Source organism: Eurytemora carolleeae, unplaced genomic scaffold, assembly GCF_000591075.1.
Source record: "Eurytemora carolleeae unplaced genomic scaffold, Eaff_2.0 scaffold197, whole genome shotgun sequence".
NCBI classification, from domain to species: domain Eukaryota; kingdom Metazoa; phylum Arthropoda; class Copepoda; order Calanoida; family Temoridae; genus Eurytemora; species Eurytemora carolleeae.
Genome location: NW_019396181.1, coordinates 353,737 through 372,703, shown reverse-complemented (window position 1 = coordinate 372,703; position 18,967 = coordinate 353,737). Strand labels below are relative to the sequence as shown.

At 31.3% G+C, this 18,967-nt stretch overlaps 1 protein-coding gene and 1 long non-coding RNA gene across 2 annotated transcripts; both read left to right on the top strand.

Annotated features, from left to right (window-relative positions):
- The first annotated feature begins 315 nt into the window (after positions 1-315).
- Positions 316-2,253, top strand: LOC111697415 (uncharacterized). The gene is made up of 3 exons (XR_002764283.1): positions 316-370; positions 1,280-1,322; positions 2,181-2,253. It is a non-coding gene; the product is annotated as an uncharacterized LOC111697415 (long non-coding RNA).
- Positions 2,254-2,356: 103 nt separating this feature from the next.
- LOC111697403 (probable ubiquitin carboxyl-terminal hydrolase MINDY-4) lies at positions 2,357-17,613 on the top strand. The gene is made up of 16 exons (XM_023467415.1): positions 2,357-2,385; positions 2,783-2,971; positions 4,518-4,611; positions 4,759-4,842; positions 5,295-5,359; positions 6,148-6,280; positions 7,134-7,172; positions 7,241-7,333; positions 8,414-8,625; positions 9,731-9,807; positions 13,691-13,776; positions 14,692-14,745; positions 14,998-15,105; positions 16,606-16,661; positions 17,332-17,400; positions 17,540-17,613. The coding sequence occupies exons 1-16, from the start codon at positions 2,357-2,359 to the stop codon at positions 17,592-17,594; spliced, it is 1,443 nt and encodes a 480-aa protein (XP_023323183.1). The 3' UTR covers positions 17,595-17,613.
- The last annotated feature ends 1,354 nt before the right edge of the window (positions 17,614-18,967 follow it).

Sequence of the window (18,967 nt, the reverse complement as noted above, 5' to 3'; positions counted from 1 at the left end):
GGGTTATTGTGAACGAGCTTCATTCAAATCTTTAAAAGACGACATCTAGTGTCCGATCTGTTATTTTAATTAATCTATGCTGCAGATATTGTTCTAAGTGAGTATACATGTTTAACTTTCATAGCTTCTTTAAATATATATAGCATATAGTGAATTATGTGTTCAATCATTAATTCTGAGGAATGGTAATTATTTTCTTAAAATAATTTAATGAATGATATTACACATTTTTCCATTTTTGACAAAATAACAGGAAAAAGTGTTCGTACGTATTGGGAAGTAAAACCAACAATAAAGTTTTTAATTTATAAGATAGAAACGTTTTCAGATGAATGAACTAAAAAGATGAGATGCCATTGACTACCTTGAGGTAAAAACTAATTTTATCCACAAAAAATGATTTTTTCCACAGTGAGAAATTGCATCAGCCAGAAATAAAGCAAATTGATTGTTGACTCCACTGTTTTATCGGGAAAAAATATCGTCAAAGTGGAGTTTAGATTTAAAATTCCATTTTTTTAAATACCTGTACAGTTAAACTACAAAATATACACAATGAGAACCAGAAATCTCTGGAAAAGCAAGATAACTTTCAGACTTAATTTATATTACTTTAAATAGACCAATAAATATGAGGCATATACCACACCATAGTTTCAGTAGAACATAGAGTAATAAAACGAAGAGGTAACAGATGAACATTGTACACAACCGACCTCCCTATTAATTAATTAATAGGGTGGTCGGTTGTGTACATCACAATATGTTACGTATCCAATGCTGTACACTTGTATGGAGCGTGATCGTATTTCTTTGTGGTAGTAAACTGTAGATAATTAAAAATTGGTATTGATAATTAGATAGAAACTTAATGTGGATTGTAAACATACGATTGTATACTGCAGTACATTCCAGTTCAGTTGTTTGTTTATGTTAATAAAAGTATAACCAAATTTTGCATCGTGAAAAGTGCGCAAACAATTCTTCTTGTAAAAATGTGAGTTTTTTCAAATTACCAAAACATTGTGATGGGTAGACCTTTTAAGGTTGGGAGACTCCAGAGTATATCCCTCAAGTTGTCTTGGCTCAAACCATTTTAAAGGAGATATTAGTCAGGGGAAAAGCCAAGTTTGAAGAAAAATGCAATTATCATAAAGAAACACAGAAAGTCTATTAGAGGGAGTGTCCGGCTGAATTCAGTAGTTCAGCTATGATGTTTTATGCTTTTATAAGAGTTACAAGATTTTTGGAAAAATTATATTATTTTGTAATTTTTTAGGAACCATTCGGTATCCTTCGATATTAGCCCAACAAACATCCAGGTATATTTTTTAAATTATAGAGACTGCATCAAGAGCGAAGACGTTTCGATTCACAACAATACCCTTGAATCCTTTGTATATTCAAACGTTAATTATGTAACTGTAAAAGTCACTTGCGGACTTTTCTCGATCAAAAAAATTACAAAATTTACAAAAAATTACTCGAACATAAGGATTTAAATTACTTGAAAATACGTCTAGATTCCAGGGGTCCCATTTGGGATTGACAAATTTGAAAGAAATGGGGGAACATTTTTTTAAAATGATAATTTAAAAAGAAATGGGGGCATTTTTATTTAGTTGGGGGCATTTTTTTAAATTGGGGGCAATTGGGGGCAAATGTGTTATTGGAATTTGAAAATGTTTTTTTAATAAGGGGCATTTTTTAATTGGGGGCAATGGGGGCAAATGTGTTAGTGGAATTTAAAAATGTTTTTTAATTGGGGGCATTTTTTTACAATTGGGGGCATAGTTGGGGGCAAAAAATTATTTTGGGATCGAGAAAATCAGCATTTTGGGAATTATATGGACCCCTGCTATATTCTCTTAAAGGGACCAACAGCGTAATTTCAAGGCTATACTTACAAAGATGATTATTTCCGATTTACAACAGTACCCTTGGATTATATTGGATATCAGACTATAATTTTAAAATTTGAAGTTTCTCTACTAAAGTTTCTTGCAAATTTGTACTGCAGGAAAATATATAGCATTCATCAAAATATGTTTTAATCCAAAAGTGACAATATGTTTCACATTAATTCGTCAGATAAAGCTCCTTAAAATTGCGCTTACAGTTACTTTCACATGTAAAATGAATTAGGATAATTTCATCTTAAAAAAACGTATTTAAATAAGGAGGAAGCTAGGCGAAGACGACATCAACGATCTCGACCAGAATCCGGGGATTTTAATGTTGCTGGACGAGGTAAAGGATATCACTTGATTACATTAAAAAAGAAAAATCCTTAACGCAGTTTCGTAAGAATTGTTAATTGTAAATTGTTTAGTTTATCTCTTTTATTTTATAAAGCATGGGTTCCTTGAAACTTCGGGCCATCAGGCTTTTGTGACATTGAAGTATTTAAAAAACCTGTAAAATGTTCCGCAAATCTTTAGAAAATGGAAAATTATCACTACTTGAAAAAATCCACCCCCCCCCCCCCCCCCCNATAATAACAATAATAGTGATAATAATAATAACTTAATAATAATGACTGTAATGATTAGATATATAATCTATATAATAAAGCAAGACATTCGTATGTATATATATATATGTTGTCTATAGCCGGCCTAACGGCTGGACCGATTTGGCTAAAAAATTTTGCTGAAACTCATGGGTGGCCTGGGGCTTAAAATTAAAAGACTTAAAAAATTAATTTTTTTTTCATTTTTTTTACCACGGCCCTTCAGCTAGTAATATATAAAAAATTAAAATAAAAGTAAATATATTTTAGAAAGAAGCTGGATAGCCTACAAACAGAACAAATTGCTCAAAGACGACCTACAAACGGCCCTGTTAACAGAGAACAGACTGCTCAAAGCCGACATTCAGAAATCGCTGTGATTGAGGATCAAGCTGCTCAAAGACGACAAATAGGAAGTGCCAAACTGGCGCAGCAAACTGAACAAATGAACACTCTTAGGTCAGGGAGCGGAAACTTCGTGTGTGTGTATCTGTACCAAAAGAGTGTGTGTAAAATTTACCGAACCGAAGGTGTGTAGTGTACTGTAGGTATATACAGTTCAGTACAGCCTAGGAAAGTACATTTGTTTATTGTTAATTGTTTACTTAAAAATAAGCTTAATATACTGACATGTAGTATATTATTTATATATTTAAGTCAAATCTATAAGCAAATCTTTCATGCAAAGAAAATAATTTGATTGAGTGTACAATATAAAATACTCGTTATTCATGAGCTTAATCATAATTGACAACATTGTTCTGCAATTTTCTTAACTGTAGTCATGTTGTGTATCTTTACCAAAAGAGTGTATGTAAGGTTTACCGAATTTGTCTGCAAAGCAGTCCGACTGGCTTTCACATGCCAGACTAGCGCCATTTCTTTTACCTTTATTACTATTCCCTGTCTTAGGTCGATTATAATTGTTATTTCTGATTGTTCATGTACAGCCTGACAGGTTTACCCACAACGAATAAGATCACAAATACGACTTTACTCGAATTCCTTGAGTCATTATTCTTACATCTATGGTTCCCTAGATTTTTCTTAGACTAGCTTTTTTTCTTTGTTAAACTGTAGGTTGGATAGCTGGTTTAATAATGCTATACTGTGGGTTGGATAACTGGTTTAATAATGCTATACTGTAGGTTGGATAACTGGTTTAACAATGCTATACTCTAGGTTGGATAACTGGTTTAATAATACTATATACTGTAGGTGGATAACTGGTTTAATAATACTATATACTGTAGGTGGATAACTGGTTTAATAATACTATATACTGTAGGTGGATAACTGGTTTAATAATGCTATACTGTAGGTTGGATAACTGGTTTAATAATACTATACTGTAGGTTGGATAACTGGTTTAATAATGCTATACTGTAGGTTGGATAGCTGATTTAATAATGCTATACTGTAGGTTGGATAGCTGATTTAATAATGCTATACTGTAGGTTGGATAACTGGTTTAATAATGCTATACTGTAGGTTGGATAACTGGTTTAATAATGCTATACTGTAGGTTGGATAACTGGTTTAATAATGCTTTACTGTAGGTTGGATAACTAGTTTAATAATACTATATACTGTAGGTTGGATAACTAGTTTAATAATGCTATACTGTAGGTTGGATAGCTGGTTTAATAATACTATACTGTAGGTTGGATAACTGGTTTAATAATGCTATACTGTAGGTTGGATAACTAGTTTAATAATACTATACTGTAGGTTGGATAACTGGTTTAATAATACTATATACTGTAGGTTGGATAACTGGTTTAATAATACTATACTGTAGGTTGGATAACTGGTTTAATAATGCTATACTGTAGGTTGGATAACTGGTTTAATAATGCTATACTGTAGGTTGGATAGCTGGTTTAATAATGCTATACTGTAGGTTGGATAGCTGATTTAATAATGCTATACTGTAGGTTGGATAACTGGTTTAATAATGCTATACTGTAGGTTGGATAACTGGTTTAATAATGCTTTACTGTAGGTTGGATAACTGGTTTAATAATGCTCCTGAAGAAAGCCCTGATCAAGAACAAAATGTGTTCAAGAATGAGATTAAAGAAAGTATGCAACTTGAGGTAAAAAATTATTGCTTTTTAAAAATATTTGACAAGTTTTGATAAAAAATATCTAGTTTAATATGCATAAGAAAAAAAACTTTTTCACAGTGAGTGAGAACTCATTGATGATATTTTTCGGGGACATATAGAGTGGATTTTGTTCAGGATGTTGAAAGTTCATTAGCTGGGAATCATGAACTCGATATTAGACCTCAAAGCACTTCCGCCAGGCAGAGAAAAATTTTAAAGGTTAGAATTATGAAATGTAGAAAATTTCTAAATGTTAGAATTATAATATATATATTTTATATAATATACTAGCTGAAGGGCCCGGCGTTGCCAGTGGAATTTCTATTTTATTAAAATTTAGAAAAAATACCCCAGGATACCCGTAAGCGTCCCCAATACAAATTCAGCCCATTCGTTCCAGTCGTTTGGCCGGTTATAGGGAACATTTATACGATTGTCCTGTTTTATTATAAAGAATATTATAAATTCTTTTTGGGTTACCTAGCATTTAATCATTTCGCTGTTACCCTTATTTATTATTGTTTATTTTTGCTACAAAAGTAAAATATCAATTATACATTTTAAGTTTTATATGACATATACTGATTTGTACCAGAACCAATTAAGCCATAAATGGCTTTCTATTTAATTGGCCGCCATTGAACAAAATAATTGATTAATAAATAATCTAGGGGAGTAAGATTGATTCTGAAAAGTTGAAGAATATCAAAGAACTAATGTTTGGTTCTCAGTACAGGTGGGTAAAATCATATATGCAAAATTTAAAACTTCTGAATTTTGAACTCATTGGTAAAAAGTTTGGATGCAACCAATGCAATGATAGTTTTTTTACAAATCTATGATGTGAAATTTAAAAATTCAAAATATGATGTGAATATTATGCCATCCTTAATAATTAATCTGATATATTGTTGTGCATAAATCTGACAGTTTCTTCATTGTCTCTAGGTAGCACAAATAAGATATTATTCTGAGAGAGATAGAAGTCTATCTTATACAGACGTGAGTCAGACTTACCACTTTATAATCGGAAGTTCACTTAAAATTGCGTTTACAGTCCCTTTAATGAGTTATATGGAATAATTGTTGTGATTAATTAATTCAAGGAAATATAATTGGCTTTGCCATAAACTTAAATATTCTGAGCTGGGAACTTTAGAATGGTGGATATCGGGATTAATGCTTGATCCACTCTTTTTCTTAATCTCCAGATTAAATATTGCTTGTTTACCTCATGAATTTAATCTCCAGATTAATTAACAGATCGGGATTTAGGATATCACATTCTAAAGTTTTCAGCTCTGATCTCATACACTGATAGTTAGACTATTTGATTCATCATAATATAAATAGGTACAAGGAATTAAAAAATCGGAGTTTGGTGGGAAAAACTCAGTTCTAAAAAATAGAAAAATAGTTAGAAAAAACTAAATTTTTGGACCCCGACCTGTTATGGTCTTTTGTGACGTGTGTTTTATGGACTTTAGTATCAATTATATTTGAAGAAAACCCTGTTGTATTCAGGAGCTATTCTGAGGGTTGGAGGAATCAAGCATTTAGTTTTGAGAATGGAGTTGAGTCTCTTAAGTTCGGTCTTGTTCAGAATAAAGGAGGACCCTGTGGAGTCCTAGCTGTAGTTCAAGCCTTTATTATAAAGGTAGCATTCATGATTTACCAAACTTTAATGGGACTGCTCATGATTTAACAAACGACAATCAATTATTAACTTCACACCATAGGCCTTAGATAAAAAAACATGGTGTCCCACATTATATTAGATCGTTAACGGCTCCAAATTACGATTTTCAGGACTATAACACAGCTACTTTTGGAGCTAACAAGCAACTCAACTACCGTCTTTAACCCACTCGTAGATATTATGGACGCCAGTTCTCTACAGGTTGAATCTATGCCCGCCAAGCCTTCACTACAACTGATCTCTTCAAATGGCCACAGGCCAGCCTTACAACAGTTAGATTATGATGTGGGGAGGGGGCAGATCAGAAATTCACAAACAACTATCTGTGAGTAATGATCAATCATAACCAGAGCTTCTTCTACTCATTTTACGTAAACATGTTGAAAGAGATATGTATGTATCAGTCTCGAATCCCTCTTGCTCGAGACTAGACTTGAGGGGCTGTAAGGGATGAAAGAGGATTTTAAAATCCGCAAATCAGTTGCGTTGGATTCTAAATGCAGAGAAGACCTCCTCTCATTTTTATACACTCGTTATGTATCATGTATTTATATCTAGAAGCAATAAATGTATTTCTAAAATATCTAATAAAAAATAACAAACTTTAACAAATAACATTTCAAATTAAAAAAGTTGCGATTTTTTTATTTTCAATTTGCGCATTTGACTTTGAGTTAGAATAATATTATAAACGGAAATATTTTCATTTAATTCTATTTAAATTGTTGCTGGGAAGTTGCGTTGGAGAAATTGCATGCCAAACACAAATTGAAAGATTAACTAAATAAAATAATTTATAATAATTATTCAGGTGCTCAAAATTGGAAGCTCAATGTTTTCAGTGAACAAGGTAAGAAAAAATATTATGAAAAAAGATAAAAAAATTAAATTATGAAACATTTTGTTTTAATTTTTCAGGGGAAAAGTGTTCTTTTCCCTTCCGATGTAGAACGTAAAAATGCGTTGGCTGCAGCACTCACAGAGATTATATACAACGTTTCCCCGAATAAGGTACAGTTAAAAATTCGACTAATTTGATTTTTTTGCGATGAAAACTTTTGTATTTTTGTGTTTTTTTAATGAAAATAACAGAAACCCTAATTTTCTAAATTATTTTATTTGGTGTCAACTTATAATATGATTTCTAAATTTTTTTTTTAATCTTTACCTCCTTTCTTGCGTTTAATTGTGAATTTTAAAAGAATAAAACTAACAAATTTTGATGATGTATTTACTGGAGAATTTTAGTAAATATACAAAGGGAACAGTTTAAGTGTTGAACGAATGTGATCCTCGTGACTTCGTTTACGTTATGTCCATATAGAATTTTGTAATTTGCAATTTTTAAAAAATTTCTATTTTCTAATGTCTATAGCCGGTCAAACGGCTGCACCGATTGGGCTGAAATTTTGTGTGGACACTCATGGGTGGCCAGGGGGTGTTATAGGCTAAACAAATTTTTTTCAAAATATTTTTTAAATATTTCTTTTCAGCATTTTTTTCACATTTTTTTCACGGGCAACGCCGGACCCCTCAGTTAGCTATAAAATAAAATAAAAGACGACAAAAGTTCTTTCGATAATAAATTTGAGGATAAATGCATTGATTGATCTCTCAGTTAAAGTTATCTCTGCAAGGTTATGTCCAACACGGGATCTATCGACAAATAAATAGGTTAACTCGTAGGTCTGCATATGATGCATGAGATCATTGCTTGATCTAGAGATTTACAATAGTGCTTACTTCTGAGCTGATTGGATAATCCTGATTCCTGATTGATAAATCTGCAAAACTCTATATACATTGTGGACACTTTTGATTTTCTGCTTATTCCTCTTTTGAAGGTATCCGTGCTGTGTTCCGAACGATGAGAGTTTTCTCATTGATTGCGCAAAAAAAGTCTAGGCTTCTAATTGGCTGTTTGGTTTTTGCAATGGACAATATAATTAGTTGCATTCTAACAAAATTTTCCTAGTTATTAATGTAAAATCAAATTAATTTGCTGACTAATAAAAAGAGGAGATAAAGCATTTATCTCGATACCCGCAACTCTAAAGTTTTCAGCTCTGAATATTTGTTATCTTTGTTCAGAATGGTCCGTTCTTTGTTTGCTTAACGGATGGTGGCAGGAATTCAGGAAGCTCCGTGTATCTTCACAAGGACGGGGTCAGTGAGTACATGGTGTACTATAAATTCTCTGACTGTACGGAGATGTACAAGTTTGTACATGAGAACTTGAATTACTATCTGGAGAATGGAAATCATGCGCTGGTGGCGTTCATTTATTCTTGTATTTTAACAAGGTAAAATTTATTCAAATTTATAAAATAAAAACATGAAATAATTAAATAACTTTAAAAATTATTTCTAAAAAATGTCCAATTTAAAATTGTTTCTCTTAAAAAACTGTAGCTTTACATTTGTAAACAACAATGCATGAAGATATCGTCGTTTTTTTATCTTCAACTTAAGACTATTTTAACTTACTATTATTCCTAGACAAAGTTTTTCATAAAATATTTCCTAACTTTACCTCCGTCGTTGTCGGGAAGGAATTTTTACCGTATAGTAAATGTCCAAAGCTTCAATTTCATTAATTTATTTTCAACCTTTCATAAAATCTATATTTTATTTTTTATATTTTATCTTTATTTAAAACTGTGAAGTGAGAACACGACTGTTTGACTCAAATTATAATTTTAGATACAGTTTAACCTAGAACTTCGAAGACATCGAAAGAATTTACAAATTGTCGGCCTGACAATTTTTCAATGGGATTTATATTATAATACCTAAATCTTAGGAATTGTAAAAATAAGTGAGTAGCCATTAATTAAAGAAACAGCTTTAAAGAGCACCATATAATTATTCAATTAAAACAATTAAGCATCTGCAGCATTCCATTATCAGTAGAGGTTAAGAATACGACATTTTATAAAATTCTTTTAATGTCTCCTAGGTTCTGGGTTGAAGTGTACCTATACGATACAAAAATTTGCTATTGAACAACATCTAATAAAAATATAAGATTGCTGAAATGTCGTTTTTATAATCTGCATAACCAGAGTAAGTACGGAATACTCCAGTTAAATGTGTACATAAACCATGCCCCGTGGCAGTCCTGAGTTGTACACACACACGTTAGATGATTGTATCTAGTGTTGTAAATAGTTTTGAATCAAACTTCCAAAATTTTAGAACGGAGTCTAAAACTAAAGAATGAAAAGTTCCGACATAAATTTTAAGTTTCAGTTAAGTTAAGTGCCACTTCTGACTTAATTTTAACCTGAAAACATTTTCTATTGATACATTATGCCAAATTTTTACTCTGAAATAAAATAAAAACAAACAACGAATAAAAAACGCACCAACGTCAGTCACATCAGTAATTGGATTCTAATTAAATAGAGGAGTAGAAATAGTTCGATCCGATTTTGATTCTTCTGAAGGAACACTTCTAGCAGCGCACAACTACTGTACACAAGGTACACTACTTTAATATGTACAATTACTGTACACAAGGTACACTATTTTAATATGTACTACTACTGTACAAAAGGTACACTATTTTACCTATACTGCTGCTGTATACAAGGTACACTATTTTATCTGTACAACTACTGTACACAAGGTACACTATTTTTATATGTACTACTACTGTAGACAAGGTACACTATTTTAACATGTACAACTACTGTACACAAGGTACACTATTTTAACATGTACTACTACTGTACACAAGCTACACTATTTTACCTGTACTGCTGCTGTATACAAGGTACACTATTTTATCTGTACAACTACTGTACACAAGGTACACTATTTTACCTGTAATGCTGCTGTACACAAGGTACACTATTTTAGCTGTACAACTACTGTACACAAATTAAACTACTTTAATATGTACAACTACTGTACACAAGGTACACTACTTTAATATGTACAACTACTGTACACAAGGTACACTACTTTAATATGTACACAAGGTAAACTATTTTACCTGTAAAACTACTGTACACAAGGTACACTATTTTAACATGTACAACTACAGTAGACAAGGTACACTATTTTAATATGTACAACTACTGTACACAAGGTACACTATTTTAATATGTACACAAGGTACACTATTTTACCTGAACTGAACTACTGTACACAAGGTACACTATTTTAACATGTACAACTACAGTAGACAAGGTACACTATTTTAATATGTACAACTACTGTACACAAGGTACACTATTTTAATATGTACAACTAATGTACACAAGGTACACTATTTTGACTGTACAACTACTGTACACAAGGTACACCATTTTATATGTACAACTACTGTACACAAGGAACACTATTTTATATGTACTACTACTGTACACAAGGTACACTACTTTAATATGTACAACTACTGTACACAAGGTACACTATTTTAATATGTACTACTACTGTACACAAGGTACACTATTTTACCTGAACTGCTGCTGTATACAAGGAACACTATTTTATATGTACTACTACTGTACACAAGGTACACTACTTTAATTGTACAACTACTGTACACAAGGTACACTATTTTAATATGTACTACTACTGTACACAAGGTACACTATTTTACCTGAACTGCTGCTGTATACAAGGTACACTATTTTATCTGTACAACTACTGTACACAAGGTACACTATTTTAATATGTACTACTACTGTAGACAAGGTACACTATTTTAACATGTACAACTACTGTACACAAGGTACACTATTTTACCTGTACTGCTGCTGTATACAAGGTACACTATTTTAACATATACAACTACTGTAGACAAGGTACACTATTTTAACATGAACTACTACTGTACACAAGGTACACTATTTTACCTGTACTGCTGCTGTATACAAGGTACACTATTTTAGCTGTACAACTACTGTACACAAATTAAACTACTTTAATATGTACAACTACTGTACAAAAGGTACACTACTGTAATATGTACAACTACTGTACACAAGGTACACTACTTTAATATGTACACAAGGTACACTATTTTACCTGTAAAACTACTGTACACAAGGTACACTATTTCAACATGTACAACTACAGTAGACAAGGTACACTATTTTAATATGTACAACTACTGTACACAAGGTACACTATTTTAATATGTACAGCTACTGTGCACAAGGTACACTATTTTAACTGTACAGCTACTGTACACAAGGTACACTATTTTATATGTACAACTACTGTACACAAGGTACACTTTTTTAACTGTACAGCTACTGTACACAAGGTACATTATTTTAATATGTACAACTATTGTGCACAAGGTACACTATTTTAACTGTACAGCTACTGTACACAAGGTACATTATTTTAATATGTACAACTATTGTGCACAAGGTACACTATTTTAACTGTACAGCTACTGTACACAAGGTACACTATTTTAATATGTACAACTACTGTACACAAGGTACTCTATTTTAACTGTACAGCTACTATACACAAGGTACACTATTTTAGCTGTACAACTACTGTACACAAGGTACACTATTTTATATGTACTACTACTGTACACAAGGTACACTATTTTAATATGTACAACTACTGTACACAAGGTACACTACTTTAATATGCACAACTACTGTACACAAGGTACACTACTCTAATATGTACAACTACTGTACACAAGGTACACTATTTTATCTGTACTATTACTGTATACAAGGTAAACTATTTTATCTGTACAACTAATGTACACAATGTACACTATTTTATCTTTACACCTACTGTACACAAGGTGCACTATTTTACCTGTACTGCTGCTGTACACAAGGTACACTATTTTATCTGTACAACTACTGTACACAAGGTATTCTATTTTATCTGTACACCTACTGTACACAAGGTGCACTATTTTACCTGTACTGCTGCTGTACACAAGGTACACTATTTTATCTGTACAACTACTGTACACAAGGTACACTATTTTATCTGTACAACTACTGTACACAAGGTACATTATTTTATCCGTACTACTACTGTATACAAGGTACACTATTTTATCTGTATAACTACTGTACACAAGGTACACTATTTTACCTGTACTACTATTGTATACAAGGTACACTATTTTATCTGTACAACTACTGTACACAAGGTACATTATTTTATCCGTACTACTACTACAAGGTACACTATTTTATCTGTATAACTACTGTACACAAGGTACACTATTTTACCTGTACTACTATTGTATACAAGGTACACTATTTTATCTGTACAACTACTGTACACAAGGTACACTATTTTATCTGTACAACTACTGCACACAACTCACAAGGTATACTATTTTAACATGTACACCTACTTTACACAAGGTACACTATTTTAAGATGTATACCTACTTTACACAAGGTACACTATTTTACCTGTACTACTGCTGTACACAAGGTACACTATTTTGTCTGTACAACTGCTGTACACAAGGTATACTATTTTAACTGTTCAACTACTGTACACAATTTATACTATTTCAACTGAACAACTAATGCACACAATGTACACTATTTTAACTGTACAACTACAGTACACAAGGTACACTAATTTAACTATACAACTACTGTATAAAAGGTACACTATTTTAAATGTGCAACTACTGTACACAAGGTGCAATATTTTAACTGTACAACTACTGTATACAATTTACAGGGTACATTATTTTAACTTTACAACTACTGTACACTAGGTACATTATTTTAACTATAAAATTACTGTACACAATTTACAGGGTACATTATTTCAACTGTACAAAAACTGTAAACATCTGTAAAGTTTTTTTATTTCACAACGCAACATAAACTGTAAACTGTTTATTGCACAACTAATATATTGTTTTTATTGTACAGTTTTTAATGTACAGTTTTTAATGTACAGTTTTTAATGTACAGTTTTTAATGTACAGTTTTTAATGTACAGTTTTAAATGTAGAGTTTTTATGTACAGTTTTTAATGTACAGTTTTTATTGTACATTTTTTAATGTACAGTTTTTACTGTACAGTTTGTAATGTACAGTTTTTAATGACCAGTTTTTAATGTACAGTTTTTATTGTACAGTTTTTTATGTACACAACTTTAATACATTACACAAGGTACACTTTTCAATTGTTTAAATACTGAATACATATTAAAAGATGCTCAAGTATTAACGTTACTTTTATTCATTTTTCGTATGAGCTTTAACTTTAAGTTATAGCTGCAGTGTTTTAAACAATACTGCCTTAAATTCCATGCAGTTTTTGATACAAACGAAAAAATTTGCTTTGTAACGTCAAAAAAAAGGTTTACCGTTTAATAAAAAAATAATAATTTTCCAGAGTTGGTGAATCTGCTTCTAATCGGAGAAGCAGTATCTAATGTTTTTGACAATACTGTACACTTCTCAGAGGAAATCATTTTAAAGGTAAACAACATTTTCAAAAATGTACACTATTAAAAATATCCACACTTCACGGTTAAAAAATCATTTTGTTCGAAATTACGAACCAAATCTTATTTCTCACAAATCCCTAACAATCTCTTTGTAATTTAGAACAAAATTTTCGTCTTATCGACTTACAATAGTTCGGATTTTTTCATTAATCCGTAAAAACGTTTTGTTCCGTTTTGTTAACACATTATTTTTCATAGTCATATATACTACCAAAATATTATAGGTTTAAATTAAAACAGACGCAAATAAACTCGTTCACAATAACTCTGAGGCAGAATCCCAGAGGAGTTTTGCGTAGTCGGTATAAAACAGGCTCTCTCTCTGTCTTGTAATTCTACGCCGACTTCGCGAAATTCCTCTGGGCTTATGCCTCAGGGTTATTATGACTGAAATTCATTGAAATCTTGAAAAGACGACATCTGGTGACATATCTGTTAATTTAATTAATTTATGCTTAGGGGTTATCAGGAAAAAATGAAGTTTTTAATGAGTTATTTAATAAATGAATTTTAATGATTCTTAACATTGATTGTTCGAGCAAAATATTTAGTGATTCTTGCCGTTAATTTTACAACATTTCCGTTCTTCGTTACCTTTCATAGGGGTTATAAACAGATTTTATTTCAGGGAGTTAAGCGAAAACCTTTCATAGGGGTAATAAACAGATTTTATTTCAGGGAGTTAAGCGAAAACCTTTCATAAGGGGTAATAAACAGATTTTATTTTAGGGAGTTAAGCAGAAACCTTTCATAGGGGTTATAATAAATAGATTTTATTTTAGGGAGTTAAGCGAAAACCCTTCATAGGGGGTAAGAAACAGATTTTATTTTAGGGAGTTAAGCAAAAACCTTTCATAGGGGTTATAATAAACAGATTTTATTTTAGGGAGTTAAGCGAAAAAGTGCAATCGGATTTCTGTCATTATTTGAACATTACAAGGAATGGTTGAAAAATGTGAATTAAATGCATTTTTTTAGTACAGTGCTTTTTTTTTTCAAATCTTAGAAGACATGGATTTGTGTAGTAAAATTTTTAATTTGACCCCCCTTCCTCAAAGGCTTAATATTTGTTAGTATATTTTTTTTTGTTCTAGAAACTTCTTATTGAATATACAGAATTAACAAGATTAAATCTAGCATTTTTTGGGGGTATTTTTTATGATTTATATTTAATTTTTAACCCCTGTGTAAGTCTGTTGAGGTTGGAAAGAACCTAAAGGATCCCTGGAACCCTATCTGGGTAATCTGCTCAGAATCTCACTTCTCTATACTCTTCAATACAGATACACATGCAGACAGGGTAAGCAGACAACTGGGTCAACTTTAAAGGGTCGCAACGGCTGGACCTTTAGTTGTTACCCACGCTGTACTGTCAGTGTACTGCAGTAAAGCTTAGTTTGGGGTCCCCAGCCTATAAATTTCTGTATATCTAACCATAACATTTCAGAACCGTACAGCATCCTTGTTTAAACCTTAAGACTAAAGGAGCAATTGACAAATTTTGAATCAATACCTAAGTAACATTACAATCTTCATATGTAACTATCCCAATTTAATCCTATCATGCATTTAAGCCCTTCATGTCCCTTTTAGTCTGGTTTTGAGATTAATAGAACTTAGGCCTAATCTTTTAATTTTGCTATAAAAAATATGTATTATATACAAACTTAATTACAATGGACCCATAAAACCGTGAAAAATTTCCCGTTTTTAGAAAAAAATATATGTCTCTCTCTCTTTCATTCTTGCCTTAAAATTGTATTCTAAAGTAAAACATTTAAATAATAAAATTTTCTATATATATTAAAAAATCAGAGATTTCTAAAGTAATTTCTATCTATCTTAATGTTTTTTTAAATCAGTTCAAAATCAAATTTGACTATCACGATTGGGGGGTGGTTTTTTCTAAATAACTTAAAAGCGGTTTACATTCGAAAACTAAAACTTCTTAACTTTTTCAACTTTATAGCTGAGAACAAATTTTGATAAAAACATATTTTTTCGATGCATAGGGTACGGTGAAGGTCAAACGGCGGGTCCGTGTTTCAAAAAAATCAGAAATGTACAGGGCTAACATTTATATATTGGAAAATTCCTTGAGAAATGGATATAATAACATGTGTCACATGTTATTATATTTGTCATAAGTAAAAATAACTATTTTTGAAAAATTTAGTTAGAAATCTAATTTTTTATGAGTAGGACTTGAAAGCTAGACTAGGGACATGAATCACACTTTCCTATCTCAACTCTAAGGGCAAAATCATGATGGGGGGGGGGGTTGCTTTCCACTTTATACAAAAATACCCCAACCGGGTTGAAGTGGCGCACCCGGCCCGCGACCTTTGGTTTTACCTTTAAGGTTGAATATTTCATTAATGCAAGCGGAAAAAATTATTACTCAAAATGTATCGAATTGGGTATCAAAGGTACCATATTGAACCACTTAATTCAGAAACTGTAAAAATCTGTTGATAATTAAACAAATTAGAGGCAAATAACTGATTGTTGGTGAATATAACAAACATTCTGATAGAACAAAAAATGGATTGTATTTTATACCAATTTTGGCTTGTTTTCAAGAATTTGTTTTTGAGTTTTGGATCTTAAAACAACATTTATATAAGACGATTCTGGTGTGTGTTTTCAAATATTTGTAGAATTCACAAGGTATAAAATTAATTTTTAATTTTTTTGTTGACATCATCAGCAGTTCTAGGTCAAGGTTTTAACCAATTTATTTATAGATATTCTTTATTATATTTATTACAGTTTAGTTATAAATATAGTTTTTGTTTAGGCAAAATTTGATTTGTTTTACTACGACGGATTAGGGAGACAGGATGGAATTATAAGGTAAATAAAGGTTTTGATGAAATTACTTTTAATACATTGTACTAGACATATCCATTTTTGTACAGTGAAACCCTTAATAACGAATACATCGGAAGAATTTATCAAATGTCGTCTTGACAATTTTTCAATGAGTTTTATACTATATTACGTAAATTTCAGTATTTGCGAAAATAAATAAATAGCCATGAATATGCGGGAACAGTTTTAAAGAGTTCCATATAATCATTTAATTAAAAAACTAAATATCAGAAAGTGAAAAATACGACATTTGATGAATTCTTTCGATGTATTCGTTATTAAGGGTTTCACTGTAGTACTATAGACATGTCCATCTTTGTAGTGCTAGACATGTCAATCTTTTTAGTGCTAGACATGTCCATCTTTTTAGTGCTAGGCATGTCCATCTTTTTAGTGCTAGACTTGTCCATTTTTGTAGTGCTAGACATGTCCATATGTATACACACTAGGGATTACTTTTATAAAAAAAAAACTTGAATACTTGGTAAATGCTGCTCATGGGGTTGCTTTAAAGAAAGTTCCGTTTGGAAAATAGTCAACTTTAAAAAATGTGCATTGTAAAATTAAATCTTTCTATGTTAGAAATGATCAAAATGTCATTATTATTCAGAAAGAATCTAATTTAGAGATTAATTTTATATTTTGTTTATAGATTGACCGTGAACACTGACGAGGGGGCAGGTGGACCCTTGAACCCCTATCCACTAGAGCACTGTATCAGGTATTGTATCAGAAGGGGGGCAGGTGGGCCCTTGAACCCCTATCCACTAGAGCACTGTATCAGGTATTGAACAGTCGTCACTTAATTTCCATTTTTATTACGACACCCTGTATAAAATATTAATAAAAATGTTATTTAGAACTCGGTGGCCTGGTGCATCTGTAGATTGGAACGGATCAGACCCTCTTTTATAATTTTAAACATCCTACATTGGAAAAAAAAAATTGTTTTAAATTATTTTTACTTAGATTTAAAAATTGGAAACCATCAAAACTATTTGTTTCATCGTACAGTGATATCCACAAAACTTTGGAATGAATCTCGTCTTTGTTTTTTTTGCTATACTTCAGGAAAAATTCTTTGGTAATTTGTAATTGTCGCAACGAATATATCTATAAAATGTTCACTTTTTAAAAAATAGTTTAAATGAAAATTACAACATGTCATAATAATTAATAAAAAAGAAGATGACAAAACCCAAACGTTATTATTTCTTACTGTGGAAATTTCACTGGAGAGAGAAGATATCTGTTAATTAGATCATATCTATGCATTTAAGTATTCTTTCGAGAATTCATTGTTTGTAATGGTTCCGGCCCTGAAGTTGAGAGAAATTTATGTCAGTTCTATCAGACATTTTTCTTTTGAAAAGAAGAGGGAGGCAGATTTAACAGTTCAGTTTTTATTCCAGCAAACTGTGACTTTCAAGTTTTACCAATCAAACATAAACTTGTAATTTTTAGTTCTACTCTTTAGCGTTTTCAATGAAAAACTATTAAAATATAACTCTGTAAATTTAAAGGTTGTTTGCAGTTATCGACCAAAATTCTGTCGGATTAAAATTTAAAATTGTAGAAACCGAACTCATCTAACAAAGAGGTTTATGATTTTTTTCCCCATGATTCTATAACTAAATGTAATTTTTAATTAGCCTTTCACATCGGTTTGGTTTAAACCTTTAAACCTTTGTTTAATTAAGAACTTCATTTAATGATTCGTACACCAGAGAGATTAAAGAATTTAACAGAATTACACAAAAAGGCAAAAAACCCGACGATATCTCCCTCGTTATTACTTGGATAAAGGTTTAAAGGGTACTAATGTAAATAAAATGTGACAGGATAATTGAAAGGTTACTTAAAACGTTTTCAATGTTAAATACAAATTTCAGCCACAACTCACTAAATCAGGGTAGAATTTGGACAACTTTCTGACAATTAATTTAGCAGTTAGTATACCCATTGAACAGATTATTTATATTTTTATTTTTAGAATGATGGTTAACAAACATATGATACATGTCATATTAAAGGAATGTTCTGAAATGTTTAAAGGGTTTCAAAATTCCCAATAACTCCCTTTAACATTTTTTCCAAAGGTTAAATAATATATCTGACCCATCACCTGAAGGTTAACAAAATGTTATGGTAAATAAGTTTGATTACATTTCATCTTTTACATACAGTGATAACCAGAAAACTATAAAATAGGAAGACGACATTTACACTGCACAATTGCTGTGTCTCATGTTCATTGGACTATTTAACCTGTCATAACCTGAGTCTAA

What these genes read in the sequence shown, in the direction of transcription:
- LOC111697403 (XM_023467415.1), top strand. Translation starts at nt 2,357, where the DNA reads ATGGGTTCCTTGAAACTTCGGGCCATCAG. An exon ending in AAGAAAGTATGCAACTTGAG is followed by an intron (nt 4,612 to 4,758) that starts GTAAAAAATTAT and finishes GATTTTGTTCAG; the next exon opens with GATGTTGAAAGTTCATTAGC. An exon ending in ACAACGTTTCCCCGAATAAG is followed by an intron (nt 7,334 to 8,413) that starts GTACAGTTAAAA and finishes ATCTTTGTTCAG; the next exon opens with AATGGTCCGTTCTTTGTTTG.